The following is a 20,911-nucleotide window of genomic DNA, read 5'->3' on the forward strand; positions in this document are numbered from 1 at the left end:
TCACCTTATCAACTCGACATCAGTTCATTACAACAACATTATTGATGCCAGTTTTGATAATGTTGTCATTAGAGTTACTACATGACTTCATCAGTATGCATGTCATCGCGGGGTGTGTGTTTGTGTCCACTGTCCAGTAATTCCATCGGAAAAGCCTCCACCGAAACTGCTCCCCATTCCTTCACAGTTTCACCGCGCAGCAACACGAGGTGACTTTGTAAAATTTTGCCATTTTCAACATGAGTTTCACAAAATTATAGCAACCTCCGTATTTTGTTTTTGTTTTTCTATTTCTAATTTCAGCCTTGTGCTCCTGACGGTCGACTGGCTGCTCTGATTGGCTTTCAGAGCTCCTGAGGGAGTTTGTGGTCGCCGAGGGTGGCGACGACGCGGACGGCCCCAATCTGTTCACCTTCCGCTCGGACGCCAACCGCGTGGGTGGGTCAATTTGGAGCATGGACAGCGGAGATCTCCTCCGTCTGGACGCTGCTCCAGCTTGTCGTGGAAACCACGGTGCCATAAGCCTAGGCGGTAGGTGCCCCTCCTGGGATGCTCCCTTGTTCGCTTCAGAATGGTATGGTACCTGTTTCCATATATTCTGCATTTTATTTTGAACGTAAACATATTCTGCATTTTGTCTGCAGCTAGCACCCCTCTACGAATTTACCAATTTTCTTAAGTAATGATATGATGATCATCAGTACTCGGTGACTCTTGACTAACTAATACTACGTGCTACATGGATGCTGGCTCCGACGAAGGGCATTGCAGCCAGGATGTGATGGCATGGAGATTGATTTTCACGAAGATAACTTGATCAAAGACAAATCACATGATGCAGCTTGTTCCTGCTAAAAGTAGAGCCCGTTCGCTTGTCTTATCAGCCGTATTTTTTCTGAACAATGTTTTTCTCTCACAATAAATCAGCCAACAGTAATTTCAGCTATGACTTTTAAGACAGATGAAATAAAACCCTTTTCATGGGTGATCTTATACTACTTCTCTTGCATTTGAAATCCTAGCTGTATAAATATTTGCGCTATTTTCCAACAGCCAAGCGTCATTCACAAAATTATCACTTTTTTTTGGCAGGTCCTCGAGGCTATGCTCGACGCCTGACATTGTTGCTGTTTCCTATGTTGGCTCTGAGTCTGAGCAGACAAGAGTGTGTTATGTCACTAGAGCAGATGAGTAGCAGACTCAAGTCTTTTCTGGTTACAGACCATCCAACTTTGCTAGCTGTATCCATTAATTTCACCTCCTCTAGGACTAGGAGTATTTGTATGCAATGTTGTGATAGATTCAGCAAGTGGATTTACCAGTAGTTTCAGAGCTTGTAGGATACAGCGTTGCTGCTGTCAATATGGCTTGGGATAAGAGTGTTGGTGGATGCTGTCCGTAGGATAAGAGTGTTCCATACTTCCTCCAATGTATGTATAGAAGCGGCGAAAAAGTTCTACCAAAGATAAAAGTTTATTCCATAGAAATTATATCAACGGTTATGTGGGGCTATAATGTTTTTATAGACCAGCTTAACCATTCAATATATGTATCCAAAACATTGCTCTGGTCCTATGTCATTATGTGGCCGGAAAATAATGATTTTATAGACTAGCACACATGTTTTGATCATTGATGATCATGCTTCATGGATCATAGATATAGAGATGTCAGAAACGTTGACACATGATGGAGATCATAGTGTTGTTGGATTGACCCACTCCGAGACGTTGTTGGGGTTGTTATGTTAATATGTGCCATTAAACGGTCATGAGTGATATACCTGTTAGATCCTTAGACATGAGATCACCACTGTTTCTCACTGTTGTGTAATGTTGCGTTTCGGTGATGCAAAACGCTACTCCGTACGTAACAGGGTAGTTATAAAAGCAGTTTCCGGATGTACCATGAAACATAGAATGGGTTGTGAGCGGAACAAGATGAAATTTGCCCCCTCGTGCATAACAGGAGAGATATCTCTAGACCCCTCTATGTGGTTGGATTAAGAAAGTGCACAGCCATGGCGATGTGATTAAAGAGTTATCATGGTGTGACTAAAGAGTTGTAATCCATGATAAGATGGATTGAAGTGTTGAACTATATGAAAGGGTGGGAATCTCGCCTTGGGTCCGATTGGTATCGTGTGGCAAAAGGAACGAGACACATGTATATCAACCAGCCAATATGATCTTTGTGTATATACGAGATCTTTGTGTGCATGAGAGAGATTCATTATGTATTGCTTGGTGCCGCTAAATTCGAAAATGGTTTTTGATCGTGATAATCTACACATGAACCTAATGGGGCACACACTTAAGGGGTTAGAACAATTGCCTAGATGTTTGACTCTAATGCAAGTGGAAGATTGTTGGTGATGTATCTAAGTGGCAATCATACCCGTAATAGATTGGACTGTATTGGTAAGTAGACTAAAGCATGATAATGATTCATTAGTATAATACTAATGGGCTTTTAATGGAGGCAACTTTAATGCTTAAAGTCTATGAGTGGAGGTGAAATATGCAACAACAATTAGTACCATATTACTAATCAATGCATAGATAGAGTTCTTCCTACCTATAAATGTATCAACACAACACTCATTACAAAAGATAATAACTTGGTCTTTCCAAGTCTATCTCTAAGCCCTCTCTCTCCCAGTCTCCCTCTGTCGGCTAGCAAACTGACGACCGGCTTCCATCTCTGCATGTGTGAAGATGCTGCTGCTGTTGTTATGGTCTTGATAGGCGACGATCGGAGGCAGACAGACGTGTTAGCCGACGTTAGACTGGGACACTTCAACTCTTCTTCTGCTATGCTGCACGTAAATGGCAACAATCTATGATCATCTGCTCGCATGATGTCATGATAAATTTTTTAATCTAGGATAGCATATCCGTTACCCTGCATCTAGGATAGCATACCCCGTTACCCTAGCCTGTTCACTTATCTGACCCTAGTCTGTTTACTTATTAAAATCATGACTGAAAGTACTGTTCGCTAATTTGCTGTGGGAGAAAAACACTGTTAAATAACTGACAGATTCAATTGATAAGCTCAAGCAAACAAAACTATAGTGTTCCATAACTCAAAGTTGCAAGTGTATTCCACAGAAATTATATTTCGCCTTCTAGCTTAATCACTCAACGATTCGTTGCAATTACACAGGCATTGAGGAAGCCAGTTTGATAATTTACAGAATATAACACAATATGCGAAAAAAGGTGGATGCAAGCAGGAGGAAACTACAAGTAAGCACCGAGGGTGCAGCATCTCAGCACCACAAACTAAAACAAATCCAGACAGTATTTCATCAGTTGGGAACTTGGCCTTGCCAGGAGCTTCATTTTATCAGGTGTTGAAAATCCCCGCTGGCATGTACTTGCTTCACCTGTTTGTCATACTCGTCCTCGCCATCGTATTCCTCATCCTCCCCATCCTGCTCGTCATCCTCAGGTTTCTTGCCATCTTCCTGCTCTTCTTCCTCAGCCCAACCAAAACCAGCCACCGGAGTAGATGATTCGGGCGGCATGCGGGCCTCCTCTACAATCTTCATGATCTCTTCGACGGTTTGATCAGAGAAGGTGGGAGCACTGTTGTCCTTCTTGTAGTACTTCGCTTGTGCAGCTTCTGTAAGCTCTCTGGGCAAATTCTTCAGGAACCAGGGGTGATTCCTAATCTCCCTAATTGTTATTCTCTGAAGAAATGAGATGGTATGGCATTAAGGTGGAGGTAAACCATAGTAAAATGATCGAGGGTTTGCAGGATTCACTGCCCAACAGTACCTTTGCAGGATTTGCGACAAAGATCCTAGCGAGGAGCTGTCTGCAGTCTTGGGATATGTGGACATACTCTGGTATCTGGTACTGAATTGACACTATTCTCTGAAAAGGGATATGGGTGCATAAAATTTTAGAAAATAATTTCAAGGTGCAAGAGCCCAGGATTTAGTGTCTGCTGAACGAGTGAACTGTTACCCCAATCGTTTTTCTGAAATTCTTGGGATCATCGGGGTCCTCAAAAGGGTACGCACCAACCAGCATCACGTAAAGAGTCACTCCACAAGACCAAACGTCTGCCATCTGCAACACACATTACAAAATGTAATGAACCCCATCATGAGAAGGAGAAGAACAGTATTTGACTTGGGTCATGGGTGACTCCTTATGGGAGCGGGAAAAAAAAATCCCCTCTGTGCCATGTCAAAGCACAGCCCAGCTCAGATTCTCACATGGACAACGACGCCATTGTGTGTGGGTGAGGCAGGGGTTCGGGGGATTTCTCGATCTGCATGAGGTCTTCTCTTAGCAAAATACCCGGGGGCTGTCTTACCCCCTGCAAATCGAGTTTTTTTTTAGTAGAAGAACACGAACAGCACTTTCAAGGAAGTAGGTGCCCTTACAATAGTCTATAAATAAAAATTTGAGCTCAAATATAAAGAAAGCAAGCTATAGTCCAAACAGGCAAGAACAGAAGCACTTTCATTTTATGTTACAACATAAATAAACAAATTTGATCTGTAACATACTATTGACTGCAGCCATTGTGCTTAAACACAACATTTTAAAGACAATTTTCCTAAGCATGTGCTAACATGAGTTAAAAGCATATCCACTGGTGATGAAACTTCCATCAAATACTTCAGTTGTTCAAATATAAGAGAAGCAATGAAACAATCACGCATCACTATAGACTGGGCTAAAAACCTTGGACATATATACAATTATATCAATGGATCTATTAAACAGTATGTGGCTACTTCACAATTTTTCTGTCACTTCATTATAGACCAATCATGACAAATCATTTATAACAATTTCTCACCAAAGTAAGCATGGGCTATAGTAAGGCTAAGACACTCCAAAAATACAAATGGAATGGAAAATGGATAGGTGAAGATAAAGTGAATTCCACTAGTGAAGCTAGAATTCCAGTGTAGCCCAAAAGCAAATCACAGAAGTAGGCACCTTTGAAATTTGGCAAATCTTCTAGAAACCAAAAATGCATAAATACTGAGCAATGTCCATTGCTTAAACTAATCTTGGTGATATCCTAAGGTTTCTCTTTCACACGCAAAGGCAACCAATTTTAAATTCTGTAAAGGAAATTTTGCGAGAAGTTTGGTATGACATTCCAAAAAGTGAGAAACAAAGTATAATAATCAAAGGTTAAACAGTATCTACATCAGGCAGGAAAGTAAAGAGGATGGAAAGAGAGCAAAGGATAAAGGCAAACAACACTGAAGGACCACAGGAAAACCAACGGGATATCCAGTCTAACAAGGTTACATCACATGAAAAGATAAGGCCTGAGGGGGCAGAGATCATTGCACACATGAACTAGAACAGGAAAAATGCTGGGAAAATGATCATGAAAAGGACATAAAAGTATGACACATGACTATATGAGAACAAAATAGGACTTATAAACATGCCCACGGGACATCTCCACAATAAGGAGTTTATCATGAGCAAGGATTCATTTCTTTTTAGTGATTTATCTTTTATTTTCATGTATCTAAAGAGATGAAAATGACATTTTGGAGTTTCTGCAGGGGTTTAAGAGAAAAGTGTGCTGGGTCAAGGGTTCACCAGAATACAAAGTGCACAAGATCTCTTTCATTAATCCTCACTTTAAGCAGATCATTTAAATTAAGCACGGCAATAAGATTTGCATCAACAGAATCTTGTGCTTTTCTCCACATATCAAACTGTCATCATAGATCACTACCCACAAATGCCACGAAGACAAGACGACATGTAATAGAGTATGAATCTGATCACAATTAGAATCTATGCATGAAAGAGATGCAGGCATAACCCACTGGGGCAAAGTTCAACAATCAGACAAGTTACGTGGAAAAAAATGGCCAAGTGACACAGAATGAAGATTTCTTTAGACAAGCTGTCCCCCATGCTTCTTTGACAAAATTGTCAACACAAATAATTGAAGTACTTGGAAGTTGGAATTTGGAATCTCTCTACAGGGATAGGGATAACAAGCCAATCCTGGCGTGTGGAGCCAGGCCCACACCCTGCCTACTAGGCCTAAGGACGAAAGTCCAAAAATCCAAAATCACACAGAAGGGCTCCAGGAGCCTGGTCCACAAGGCAGAAACGCATGCCGTACTGGGGCCACACGGCAATGCAAGTGGTGCTGTCATGCACTTGGTCCAGGAAAGCAAAGGAGCAGACTAGGACTACTACAGTACGGTCAGCATCACAGAGCAGACTGGCAACAACACACAAGCAGAGGCGATGCAAACAAAAGGGTTCAAGAGAGTGCAGGAGGTGGTATCGTAGCTGCAGTGTTATACTATACTGTACGTAAGTAAAAAGGATGAATAAATCACAGCACTGACCTTGCCGTCGTATTCCCGGCGAGAGAGCACCTCCGGAGCAATGTAAGCGGGAGTTCCAACCGTGGATTTAGGCTTTGAGTGCAGCAGCGATGACTGGGGCAAAGAAAGGTGTTAGCAGCTGATAACACTGCTACAGTATTTGCTTAGGTATTGACTCATTCTCTTTTCTGAGAGCCCTTTTTGCAGAGAGAAAGGATCCATTTTTCTCATCTTTGTTTAACAAGGCAATAAAACGCACGAGTTCAATTAATAAGCAGTGAGAATGTGAGAAAACGGCAGCACAGTTTCGTGTCAAAATTTTGGTCTTCCCAGCATGGCAGGCTAAGCAAGAAAGGCCTCTTTCAGTATCCCTTGAAAAGGAAATCTCACAAGAAACTAGCCAATTAATAATTAGCAAAAGAAAAAAAATGGTACCTTAGAGTAGCCAAAGTCGCAGATCTTTAGGCGCGGCGCCGGGCTGCCATCCAACAGCGTGTTCTCCAGCTTCAAGTCCCGGTGACAAATTTGCTGTGAATGAATGAATCCAAACAAAATTTGCAGTCGCACACCTCATCAGCAAGGATTTTTTTTTTCTGGGGTACTTTTTTTGTTGCGTAATAAAGGAAACACTTCGCTTTTACTTGGGGGTTGGTGTTCTCACCATGAAGTGGCAATAACTGACACCGCAGATGAGCTGCTGGAAGAAATACCTTGCCTAGTAGGATTAACAAAGAAATTAGAAAAAAGAAGGGGAGAAAATAAAATAGCACGTCAAGGCCAACCCAAATGGTTTTGGGGGAAAACAGCAGGAACGGCTCCCTAGTCGGAGCCGCCTAATTGGAACAAACGAGCGATCACCTCGTCCTCGCTGAACCTCCCGGCGCTGCAGATCCGGTCGAAGAGCTCGCCGCCGGCGGCGTACTCCATGACGATGGCGAGGTGCGTGGGCGTGAGCACGACCTAGTATAGGGGGAAAAAGGGGGCCCTAAATGATGATGATGAAACGAACAGGGAAATAAAGGCGAGAGAAAACAAAATTCTCCACCGCCTGCAACTGCAGCAGCAGCTGGGGAGCTGGAGGTGTGCAGGAAGCAGTCCCCGTCCGCCCGGGAAATCCGCCCTCCGTTTGGACTTTGGCTCACCTCCTTGAATCGGATGATGTTGGGGTGCCGCAGCGAGCGGTGGTTTATGATCTCCCTCGCCACATTCTCGTCAATCTGCGGTTCCGCAGAGAATAAACTAATTAACCCGTAAATAAGGGCCGAAAATTCCGGGGGACAAAGGAAGGGAATCGAACGCGAGGACAGGAATCGGGGGGCCGCGCCCGCGCACCTTGAGCCCCCTGGGGATGTACTTCATGGCGACGAGCTCCTTGGTGTCCTTGTTGCGCATGAGGCGCGCCACCCCGAAGTTGCCGGAGCCGATGTCCTTGAGCAGCTCGTACTTGTCCATGCTTGGTTCCTGGGCCGCCGCCACCGCCACCGGGCTGCTGGCGGGATTGGAGGCCGGCGCGTGGGGAATTCGCTGGGGTTTTGCCGTCGCGAGGCGCGTGGGGGGACAGGGGAGGGAGGAGGGAACGGTGGGAGGCCTGGCGTGGCTGGATGGATTCGAAGCTTAACGAGGAGGCTTCTTCTCCTCCTCCTCGTTCGGTTACTAGTAGCGCGGGCGGGGCGCGTCCAGCTGCGGGGGGGTTGCTTTTGCTTGTGTGCTTTGTCTCCGCGCTTGGGTTTGCGCGTGTGCTTTAGGAGATGGAGATGAAGGAAGGGACTAGTTTAAGGCGTGCGATCGCGGGGGTCACACTAGTTTATACGCGGTGATTAGACGATGTGGCACGCCGTGCGTGTGTGGCTGTGTGCATGCGGTGCGGTGCGGTGCGGCAACAGGGGAATGGAGGCACGATGATGATGGTGGCGCATTGATGCTCCTTGCCCCAGATCTCTCGGTGCTTCATCTCTCTCTCTCTCTCTCTGCAACGGGCTCCCGTTTACCAGTTTTTGCGTTTTAGTCCTCATCCTGAAATAAAAAGGAGCCATCTATGCAACACTCTGTGTTTTACCGGCGCCGAGCACCCGATTCTTTTTTTTTTTCCCCTCCGTGCCTTCTTCCTTCTACTGACACTCAGCCGCCGCCCAGCGTATCGCCACGGCACGGTAGACTCTCGTCCGAGCTTTGTCACCACAGCCTCCTCCTTCCATGCTGCCACCGTGCTGCCGTGGAGTCTGGAGTGAGACCCTACCGTGCCCGCGGCAGTCTCTTTCTCCTTCACCACTTGCAGCTATCATTGCCATGATCATAGACAAACCCTCCTCCCCCCACCCTGATTTGACGTGTTTTGCCTTCACACCTGCTAGAACTCTAATATTGTCCTCCTGTCGTCGCCACCGCCTGGACAGTCTATCTCCCCCAGTCCCCCTGAGCCACTTCTAATGCCACCGGATTTAGAGAAGAAGATGTGGGAGTGGCTGAAGATGGAGAAGAGAAAATTAGAGTGTTTGATTGCACCAAACACTTGGTTGTTCTATAGCTTTTCTCAAACAAGATACTTTCCTCACGTGTCAGGGTGCAAGAGCATCAACAAAACAGAAAATTCCTCCACTTGGAATCTAGAGAGAGAAGCCATTGGCAAAGAAAGAAAGAAAAGAAAAAAAAAATGAGAACATGGGATTGGTAGTATCGGAAGGCAATTAGTAAATGGGAAAGTGGAGTAGCAAAACGTTCAAGAGGCTTGGCGCACCCGTAATCCACGGTGGGCACAATTAACCAAAACCGAGCAACCGAATTGAAAGAACTAAAACCGAAATTGAAAGAACCGAATCTGAAAAAATCAGAAAAATCGGTTCCTTATTCGGTTTCAAGTTTTGAGAACCGAAATAACCGAAAACAATTCGGTTTCTACTCTCGGTTAACCTATTTAACCGAAAGAACCGAAATGCATGAATTTTACTTTACTTACTAGTATTTTGTAAGACAAAGTTTGATTTTTGTGTGATGTCTTATACTAAATTACTATGTATTTATGTTACTATATTGCTACTGTTCTCTTATCAATTATTATTATCTGAATTAGAGGTGGTGTTGCCTATATTTGTTTCAAAACCTACATATTTTTTTGTTATATTAATCTTTGCTGAAAGTTATTTCGGTAAGAACCGGAACCAAACCGAAGTAACCGAGAACCGAAATGCTTGGTTCCTAAAATTTTGTGGAATCGATCAGTTCTTATTTTCTAGGAACTGAATTTCATAACTAACCAAATTAACCGAACCGAAACTGAACCAAGAATCGAATGCCCACCCTGACCCGTAATCCGGTTAAGTGCTGGAAGGAAGCAAATTGTGTGGCGAGCGGCGACTTTGAGGGTTCCAATTCTAGTTTATTCTCTCTTTTTCCCCTCAATAAATCACTACTACCGCTGTCAATAAAATTCAATATTATTATCAGTCACACAATTAGATCCCATATATTTTTAGATCGGAGATAGTATGTGATCTATAGGCCGCTTTTTAGTATTTATTGTGAGAAAAAAACACTGCTGAATAGTTGACTGATTCGACTGATAAGCTCAAGTGAAGAATGCTAGGATCGGTTCAAGCAAACAATTACTAACCTTAAGATACCTTTTGCGATGTTCATACAATTTCTTTTACCACGTCAGTCCTAACTTCAAACATTGTACATAAATGATAGACACAATTTGTTATTGACATGCTAAGTGATGGTTCTTTGCTGATGGACACTTATTTTTGAGCGATTTCTAAAATACACTCTAGTTCTTAACAAATTGGTTAGTAGATATTGTGCCTAACAAAATAACTTCATAAAATAGATATAAAATCCTATAAGTGTTCCAAAATTATACCATAAAATCTTCTAGACTCTACATCATGAGAACCACATAACAAAATATTATTTTGCACTGAAAACAATTATTTTGCCTCTCTTTATAAATAAACAAAGTTAACCATGGTCAATTTGTTCATGTATTTTTAGGACACTAAAAATCTTAGAAAAATCATAGAATACGTACATCACCAAATCATGATTATGCTAAAAATATCAGCTCAAAATAATAAAGTTTCATATATCAATTAAGGTTGATAGGAGATAAATCTATAACTTAGTTATGCTAAATATACTATTATGAACTTTATTATTTTGAGCTGATATTTTTAGCATAGTCATGATTTGGTGATGTACTCAATCTATGATTTTTCTAAGATTTTTAGTATCCTAAAATACATGAAAAAATTAAATGTGGTTAACTTTATTTATTTATGAGGAGAGGCAAAATATAGTCATTTTCAGCGTAAAATAATATTTTATCGTGTGGTTCTCATCATGCAGAATCTAGAAGTTTTTATGATATAATTTTAGGGCACTTATATAATTTTATATCTATTTTATAAAAGTATTTTGTTAGGCATGGTGTTCATTAACCAATTTGTCAAGAACTAAAGTGTCTTTCAGAAATCACTTCAAAATAAATATCTCTCAGCAAAGAGCCATCACTTGACATGTCCAACGATAAATTCTGGCAATAAATAAATAAATCCTCGCGTCACTGTACTGACAATCACAAGTAACCACACATATTTCTATGTTATAGAGATTTACTACACGACAAAACTCTTAAGACAATAACATATACAAACCCTATGTTGACAAATTGTCCTATTCTCTACAATACAAAGAATGGCACGTTGAGCAGATCTTTTCTTTTGCGTTGTTAAACTTTAACTTCTATTACATTAAATGTTTTGACATATGTATAGAGTACTAAATATAGATTATTTACAAAACTACAAATACAGCTAAAGAATAATTAGTCTATGATTAGATTATAATCGTCAAATAAAACAAAACTAATACAGTATCTATTAAACTTTACACCTTTAAACAAACACACCATAAGCATAGTGCAGAGATGAGGACATGAGGTAGAACATTCCCCATTTTTAATTTGCAAGTACCATTTGCACATTACATCGAGGAGAATGCGCTAGCGCGTGGCAAGGATAAAGGCAAGAGCTTGGCACGGTCGCTTGTCTTGTCTTCTTAGCAAGGGCTATCAGCAACTTTGTGTAAAATCAGCTAGAGCAGGTCGCAAGAACCAATGGCATGGGTTGTGGATTAGGTAACCTTCGTTAAACATACGTGATTTTGTTTACATGAATTCCAATCACACGGGTTTGATCACTTAGGACGCACACGGCTCAAATACACAGTAGAGGGAGGTCTAAATGGCGATGCCGACCAGCAAGTTGATGAAGCTAAGTTGACGCTCCTTCAGAGCAGTTACAATGCAATACTCTATCATAAAGTTTAAAATAATTAATTACATATTATTTATAGTATTTTGCTGATGTGGCAGCATATTTGTTGAAAAAGAGGTAGAAAAAATAAGACTCCAAGTCTTATTTAGGGCAGTCCCAATGGGATATTAATAATGGTTTCTATCCCTATTAAATGAGATGCCACATAAGCAAAATGCTGACATGGCAGTCTAATTAACGAGGAAAGAGGTGAAAATACATAGAAATCGTTTCTTGAGATAGAAACAACGTCTTCTCTTTACCCAATGCACAAAGAAACGATGAATTCACTGTTGGGAAGAAACCACCGGTTTCTTGCCGGCAACCCCGCCCGGGCTGCGCCGCGCCACCGGCCATTCCCGCCCCGCTCGCTTGCACTTGGCCAGGCCACGCCCGCCCCGCCGCGCTGCCTACTGCTCGCGCTTGGCCGCGCCACCGCGTCTGTCGCGCCGCGCCATTGGAGAGGAGTCCAATCGGGAGCCCTGCTCGCTCGTGCCGCCCTGCTGGCTGCGCCATTGCGGGAGCTCGCCAAGCCGCTGCGCTGCTCGCGTGCCTCCCTGCTGGACTGCACAGCCGCGGGAGCCCTTCTCGCCCGTGTTGCCCTGCTGGCTGCGCCATCGTGGGAGCTCGCCGAGCCGCTGCGCTGGCTTGTGCCATCGCGGGGTCCCGGCCTCACACGACTCCACACTGCTCGTGTTTGGCCACATCGTTGTGCATGCCATTTGCCCTCTCTCTTGCGACTTTTGCATGCCTTCTTCAGAATCGTATGGCTGGGGGAGAAAGATAGAGGAGAGAAAGTTTCGCTGGGAGCAAGAAATAAGAAATAAGGAGAGAGAAAGGAAAAGAAAAGGCTAATATTTATTATCCGATGGCTCTTCCATTGTAGGATAGTTTCTATAGATGATTTTTGCTGACGTGGTTTTCTTGGACATTGTGCATGGTTTCAACCATTGGGACTGCTCTTAGACTCTAAGTTTATATTGTTCGAGGTAATAAATAACTTTAGACTTTATAATAGAGTCTGCGTTGTGAGTGTCCCGAGGAGTACAATAAAAATGCTCTAGAATCAATAAAGTCACCTACAACATCGACAAACTCGTTAAAAGAAGCGGTGGACAGCAAGGTGATACAAAGAGCTTAAGGTAGAAGAGAAAAAGTAAGATAGATTTTTTTATGATTTGATAAATAGATTGCTCAATCAATCATGATCGTCTCCTATAAATAGAGGGGGTGGTTTTATTCAAGTAGAAAACTTATGTCACATGCAATTTACAAGTTTCAAGATCATATAAGTTTTCAAAAGAAAATAACAATTTAGGACTCGGGCTACCAAAACCAGCTCATGTTAGGTCCAAAGCTGTCCTCGGCCAGTTTCAAAGTTTCTACGCAAAGAACTAGCCAAAATCAACTTAGGGCCAGTTTTTGTAAGTTGTATTTTTTTTTCTGACAGCTAGTAATATTTTTTTTCTCAGAATAAATTAACAAAAAACTTTTCAACTAGTGAACAGACTCTTAAGGACAAAACTGATATATAGTGAAATTGAAACCTCAAACAATGTTTTGTGGGAAGGTTTGCGACTTTGATTTTGCTCCTCCCTCCGCCGGAAAGGAGGAGGGGCAATGACAGCATGAACGGCCGACGGAGACCACAACGTACGGCGACGAGGATGAAAAAGAAAAACTGCAGGCCACAACGGCGCCACGGATTGACGGTAGAGAGGCCGGGCCGCCGGTAGGCCCAAGTACGTCCAATTCCCTACCAAAACGAGGGGCCGTTCCGTGATACGGCGACGATAAACAAACCCGGTGGCGGAATGATGTGAGGTCACGTGGCGCGGAAGAAGAAGAAGGAGAAGGACGAGTACGATGTTTGCCTTGCACCCGCTCGCTGCTCGTGCTCGGCGATCGGCAGCTCTGACTTCTCTCCAGGCGCAGGCCGGGCTTGGATAGCGACGTCTTGCGATCGGAGAAAAGAATTTCACATCTTCTTCTGTTCATTCCTCTTTTCCGGGAATCTCGTTTTCCTCCTACAACCTCCAGATAATAACGCAGAGAAGTTTCTGGCCGGGCTACATCAGTTTTCTTTTCTTTTCGTTTTTTTTTAATTTTTGGGTGATGAGAAAGGAAATAAGCTTCTTTTCTAGAATCTGTACTAATATCAAATATCTGGAAACGTTGTTGTCGGTCAATTCATGATAGTGATGATCTACTGAATCTTGCGGGGAGTAGTACGACATACATCGGTGAGAGGATATTTTATGTTCTGTTGATTGAAGTTAAACACGATCGTCCGGTCAAAGATAGCGCCACTAGCTAGTACACGCTACACACCCGTAACAAATTAGTACTACCATCCGAAATTTCAAACCGAACGGCCTTGTATACATAAAACATTAGACATAGACAAAAACAAAAACTAATTGCACAGTATAAATCACGAGATGAATCTTTTGAACCTAGTTAGTCCATAATTGGATAATATTTGTCAAATAAAAATAAAAATACTATAGTACCGAATTTCGAAATCTTTTCAGAACTAAATTTGCCCAAATTTCAGCATTAACTTTTGCCGTTTGTTACCTATCCCTAATAATACATTATGAAAATTTTAGTCTGCCTAAACTTTCTATCCGCCTTAGTATCCGCTCGCCTCCATCTGAGTAACGAGTACGTCCGAAACTGGTCGAAGAGGAAAAACAAAATAGAAGCTTTTATAAGGTTCTCAATACAAAATCTCTTATACACATCAAAGCATATTGAGAATAAAAAAAGTACAAGAGCCTAGGTGCAAAATATTTGTCCTATTAATTTACTTTTCTTTTATTTTTTTAATTAGCTGCAAATTGATAAATGCTTAGTAATTCATAAAAAAAATCTAAAAATTACAAAACAAATTTTGTTCAGCTCCACATACGTAGATCCACGCAGTAAATAAAAAATATCACAAAACTTAGTACATTTTTTTGCTGGAGATGCTTGCCTATGCTTTTTAGTGTAAAATTGATCGGTTGAAAATTGAAAAATGCGTAGTAATTCATAGAAAAATCTAAAAATTACAAAATAAATTTTGTTCAGCTCCACATATGTAGATCCATGCAGTAAACTAAAAATATCACAAATTTTATTATATTTTTTGATGGAGATACTTGACTATGCTTTTTAGTTTGAAATTGAAATTGTAGTTATCTTGCTCCAATTATTATGAAAATTTTATGGTAGCCTATTTAATGTGATGCTTGATTTGTGATAAAAGTTTTAGCACCATTCATGCATATCTCACTGATTTACTAATTTACCTAAATTTATGCTTCAGGATGCTTCCACTACCTTTGCACGATGTGTTGTTATGTCATATGAACACTTCATAAGCCCATGTGTTTATAATCTACATATATTCAACTGATATATCATATTTTATAGGAATCCTAATCTAAATAAAAAAAATAAAGCTAGCAACAAACTTCTCATGTTTTAATATAATACTAAGGTATATTAAAAGGTAATACTAGAGTAAGATAAGATTTGACTAATTTCTATTTTTTTTTATTAAATAAATATATCTCTGAACTATATGTTATTGTAAATATAACTATCTAATACCATAGTTGTCATGGTTATCAATAAAATAAATTATAGACTTTAAATTTTATAAAAAGATAAATATAAATAGATATGTAACATTATGTCATTATTTTTTATATGTTTTTTCCCATTGCAACGGACATATTTACTAGTTATTATATGTTATATATATACAAGAAGGGACCACTAGTTTCACGGCAACGTTTTTCCACTTACAACCATGAAATGAAATATCTCTGCGAGGCAAATAAAATTGCTGAATGTTGGCATCCAATCATTTGCTTCTTTCACTATAGTAGTGTATTTTGATCCTCACGCATTCTGATCTGTTTCTTTCTTTTTAATCGCGGGGTAAGTTTCCCGCCACGAACGCAAATGTGACATCTCCATCGAGTCAATTCATATTCAAGCAGACAGTGGAATATTTGGGCAATCAAGTCCCCCCATGTGGCGCAATGGCAAAGCATGAAAGCTACAGTCCATGACCTGACAAAACCCCCCAAGAAAAGAGAGCGAAAACCCCTCAACTGTGTTAATTCGCCTGACGGAAATGTCAACTGCTCCAGTACACGTGTGTAGACGAGGGTCCAGATCACCGTGTATGGGTGACAGTTGCACCAAACCAAGTCCCTAATCTGATTTGATGCGCATGGGATCAGGGTGGTTACCAAATCACCCTCAATCCATCAGCCGTAGCAGTAGCAGGCAGTCAAATCAGCTAATAACAGGAGAGGAAATTAAACAGTTAACAGGAGAGGAAAAATCTCGTGCCACAACAAGCAACTTGATGTGCCGTCGTCACCGTTTCAACAGGCCTCAGCAGCCAGCACACCGAGATGTCGGCCAATAGTAGCTCCAACAAAACAAAGAGAGGCAGGAGAGCCTGCCCACGCAGGCACAAAGATGGCACGCACCATCGTCTCGATCGGGCGCAAGCAAACAAACACAAGCATCACAATTTCACACAGGAAATACCAGACAAGAATCAATCCAATCTAGGTGTTTCTAGTTCATGGGTGCAGGTGCAACTGCAAATGCAAGGTGAAAAAAGAATGACATGATGATCCCTGCCTAATGCCTTATTCACATTTGTAGGTGCAAAATTTATTGTACTGTATTATATAAGGACCTGTCTATTGCATGGCTGCTGTTGGCAGATTCTCTTTGTTAGTAGCACCATTCACAGTTGTGCCAGTCTGACTGCTAGGAGGTGGTGGATTAGTTGCGGCTCTAGTTGGCACTATTGACGGTCGCACCAGCCTAGCTGTTGGACAGTGGTATCATAGCCCTATTGGCGTCGTTCACCGCCACACTAGTTTGGCTGCTGGACTGTGGATTCACCACCCTGTTAGCACCGTTCACCACCACACTATTTGGCTTGACCTGGCTGCTGCTGGATGGTGCACCGTTCACCGCCACACTATTCGACTTGGCCTGAGTGCTGCTGGATGGTGCACCGTTCACCGCCACACTATTCGGCTTGGCCTAGCTGCTGCTAGATAGTGGACTTGCTTTGCTAGGCCTTTCCTACGCTAGTCTGACTCCTGGCTGGAACTCCAGAATTGACAACCATGGCATTGCTAGGTGTCATTTGGTTACCTTTTGCATTTAGCTCCTTCTTCAGGGGGAGGAACTTGGCAACCAGTAGGGATAGGGACAGGGGTGGTTTCCCTCCTTACTAGTGTTTTATTTCGGGACATTGGCATTCACTGTGTCAACAATGCTATGTGGAGTCCTGGCTACCGAATGCGAGACATGAATTTTAGTCTTCTTCCTAGTTGCTTCCACTCCAGTAATTACAGGCTTACCTTTCATAACCACAGTTAGAGTGTTACCTTTCCCATCTGCGGGAATCTGTTTCTATGGCTTCTTCTGGCTGCCAACAAGACCTTGGGCTTGGGAAGCACTGTTGGTACACTTGTTTTTTATCCAGATCATTTGTGTTTAAGTGTCCTCCTTGAGAAGCAACATATTGATCAAACTCTAGCATGTCTCTATATTTGGAATCTACTATCTCAACCTTCATCTGAACCTCTAATATATTTGGTTGCCTTGATTTGGGATCGATGGTTTCTTGTTGTTGGGGTCAACATTTTCTGGCTACTTTGCCTTGGGACCCATGTTTTCAGGTTGCTTTGCCTTGGTATCCATAGTTTCTGGTTGCTTTGCATCTACAACTCCTAGCGGCTTTGCATCGACAACTTCTGGCTACTTTGCATCTTCAGGAAACAAGTCATCTATCATAATCACACAAAATTCAGAGTCATCCTCCTCTTGTGGTAGTTGTAACTAGTTGCATAGTTTAGCTTTCTAGTCGCTCTTTGTTTTAGGCTAGCTAAACTAGTGTAGAGAGTAGAGACTTAGCTCGAGTGCTTAGTGATCTTAATTGACTAGAATTGTTGGTAGGTGGCTTGCTCTTTTAGTAGGCTACCGCAACACTCACTTCGTCTTTTGTTTGTCTAACAAGTTTGTTTAAGTGTTGTTGTGGAATTTTTATAGGCTATTCAACCCTCTCTAGCCACTAGGACCTTTCAACACATCTCCACCAACACACAAATAAATGATCTCCTCTATCGACAGGGCACACAGTGCTTTGGAGGCTGAAAAGACTTGATTTTTCTACATCTATTCTTCTTCCTCAAGCTCAACACAACGTCGTCACTCACCATTCATGTCGTAGGGTCTCGATGGAGCTCGACAGTGATGGTGGAGCTCCCGCAAGAAATATGGTCGACAGTCTACCTAGAGGTATGCCTAAGGTAGTAGATTGTTGGCAGACAGGTGCGCAAGCTACGAACTAGATGATGACACAATACAAAGATAAGGATTTTATCCAGGTTCGGCCGCCATGAGGGCGTAATACCTATGTCCTGCATCTGATTGTATTATTCTGTATATGAGAGATATCAATGACCTATCATCTAGAGGACCCTTGCCCCTCCTTATATACTGTGAAGGGACATAGTTAGAAGTAAAGTATCCTATTTGGTATAATATCTTCTTGTAGCTTTGCGGTGACGTCGACCAGCATCGTGTGTCACACGTCTTCATCTTGTGGGTCAGGCCACCTCCAATGGTGTAGCCCATGTCGAGCCACGAGGGTATAGGGGTTTATACCCCCATACCTACAGTGCTCGTGGTGGCCTCCTTCTCTATCACCGCTGTTGTCATGGCCATGGACGCCCCTACCCTAATATAGCCCGACCGCCTCCACCCCTGCCACAACCCTAACTATACCCTCCTACTGTCCCCACCACGTGGCCTTCTTGACTCCCCTGAGCCCCTTCTAAGCCTTGTTGGAGGTGTTGAGAGGGAGATAAAAACACTCGGGTGTCATTTGGCATTACTCTCTATATTTGTTTAAAAATTACTTTATCTAAAACCTAAATAGTGTAAGTTAGAGGTTTAGTTAGAATTTTTTTTAGCTTACCAACCTTGATTTTTTTCTCTCCTCTTGACCTCCATCTCTTTGGCTTGGCTACAGATCATCTCACTAATGACCTCCTTGCCAGCTGCTTACTTGTTCCTTCCTCGCCCTTCCATAACATTACTTTAATCAAGCTTCCTTGTCGGTGACTCCTTGCCTCGTTGTTGGCTCCGTTAAACTAGTTGTTCCCCACTACTTGCTTGGCGGCGTCCCCACGGTCTCGCTCAACACCACTCAACCTACCACTACTAGCAAGACGGTCACCGCTGCTAGGTCCCTTCCTCTTATAAGGCGCTAGCCATGTAGTCTCTCTGAAACCTAAAATCTTAACCCTCAATTACCCTTTGTCCACAACCTCGGCCTTGTTGCCGGCTGCTCCACCCACTGTCCGCTTCCTCCCTCCCTTAATTCTGGTGTAGCACTCTCATGCGTGTGTTGCCTCCAATAAGGACGTACACACGCCAAGTAAATATTGTGGGTTTTGTCACCCTTAGATGATATTAAGGAATTTAGTGGGAATTTTGTTGGTTTCAGTCAATTGGCAAGTTGTTTGTGTAATATGGTAGTGCACATTTGCACATAATAAAATAAACAATCATGCTCTAGGACTGAAATGAACTATCAATTTCCCGTCCATTATGTTTCCTCTCTTTGTACTTGTGAATTGTGATATTACACCAGGAGAGGGTATCATTAGTCAGTAAACATTCATGGTATTTATAATAATGAGAAATAGAAAAAAGGTTTGGCTTTGATAGCTAGAGGTGTATCAGCTCAGGCCGGCCCATACAAGTCATCAGGGGCGGAGGATAGGCTAGGCCAACCTAGGCCATGGCCACCCCTAGGATTTTAATTTTTTTGTAATAAACATACAGTAATCCATGCCAAATTTGATTCATGCATCATTACTCGTCCCCTTCATTCATTGATAGCTCATTTACCATTCACAAGCCATTTGTCGTTCCTTTCCTTCATTTGGAAATTCTCTTCCCGTGGCCTTGCATTTCTCAAAAGTTATAAATTTATATGCACAACTTTACGAATAACCTTTTATGGACAAACTTCTTAGCTTTAAAAATAACTTACATAAGTTTTTTGTTATTCGACCACATCTAGGATGCCAGGACAAGCTATTACTCAGAGGTTATTTGGTTTTTGACATAAACAAACTTGTGTAGAATTTTGCAGAGAATTCATTTCCTTTAAAAAATATTACAACTCAAGCAACTGATTTTCCTAGAAGAACTTACCAAAGAACTTCTAACAAAATCCCGGATACCATTTTGAATAAGTTTTTTTGGTTAAATTAATCTTGAAAAAAATGTGATGTAGAAAAGGGGGAAAGAGAAAAGAAGAAAGAAAAGGCAAAGGACACTAGCTATGCCTAAGAGCCGTCACGCACAAATGGGCCGATTTGATGAAGGTCCTATTTGGAGAACCTCCTTATAACTGAGTTCACCCAAAAAATTTGAGAAAACAATATTTACTTGGCTTCACCCCTTAGTAAAAAAATGGCTTATGTTCTCTAATGCCTCTCTCATAAAGGCATTCTTTAGTGTGGGCTGTGCTTCAAGTAAGAAGGCAGGGGAACACCAAAGCTGAAAGCTGAAGCCCGTCAAGAAGCACAGCCAAAAATAAGGTTGAAACTGGATTTCTTGTGCAAGACAGACCCCTAGGCTCTAGTACCGTGGTTAAAGGCACGTGGCTTTTTGAGGCACCTCTACCGATACTTTTGGATTGTAATCTTGCTGATTACTAAGCAATGATGTGCCTAATTTCAAAAAAAAAAGAAATAATGTTGCATGTTAATTTTCATTAGCAAGAGAGTAAGGAGAGTGAGAATAACCTGAAACTTTCAAAGGAATTTGTAACATGATGTTTGAATTGGAGTCACGTTCTCCCGTAAAAAGTATGTTAATCACCAATAAGAGAGAATATTGGTTCATGATGCTCCTTCTTGAGTTCTCCTACTTAAGTAATTTAAGAAAGAATTTAAGCAGAAATGGTTCCATAGTGTAGTGGTTAGCACTCCAGACTTTGAATCTGGCGACCTGGGTTCGAATCCCGGTGGGACCTTTTTTTAGCTAATATTTAGCTTATCAATTCAACGGTTCAAATTTATACCCAGCTAAACCTGAGTGCGTAGTCCGTCCTTCGTTTATAGCTCGCATCTATTTTAAGCGCACAAACAAACTAATCTGAGTTCAGAAGAATGTTTTAGGCGAATGTCTCCATTTGTGTCATTGTTTT

At 41.9% G+C, this 20,911-nt stretch overlaps 1 protein-coding gene and 1 non-coding gene across 2 annotated transcripts; one reads left to right on the plus strand and one right to left on the minus strand.

The window, feature by feature from the left end:
• Positions 3,080-8,118, minus strand: LOC8063060 (serine/threonine-protein kinase SAPK7). The gene is made up of 9 exons (XM_002453922.2): positions 7,673-8,118; positions 7,483-7,557; positions 7,199-7,300; positions 7,002-7,055; positions 6,776-6,868; positions 6,362-6,454; positions 3,978-4,082; positions 3,786-3,884; positions 3,080-3,697 (listed from the first exon to the last, which is right to left on the minus strand). Exons 1-9 carry the CDS (start codon positions 7,790-7,792, stop codon positions 3,344-3,346), a joined length of 1,095 nt encoding a protein of 364 aa, XP_002453967.1. The 5' UTR covers positions 7,793-8,118; the 3' UTR covers positions 3,080-3,343.
• Positions 20,666-20,737, plus strand: TRNAQ-UUG. Its single transcript has one exon. It is a non-coding gene; the product is annotated as a tRNA-Gln (tRNA).

The sequence above is a fragment of the Sorghum bicolor genome, chromosome 4 (genome assembly GCF_000003195.3).
Source record: "Sorghum bicolor cultivar BTx623 chromosome 4, Sorghum_bicolor_NCBIv3, whole genome shotgun sequence".
Classification (NCBI taxonomy): Eukaryota; Viridiplantae; Streptophyta; class Magnoliopsida; order Poales; family Poaceae; genus Sorghum; species Sorghum bicolor.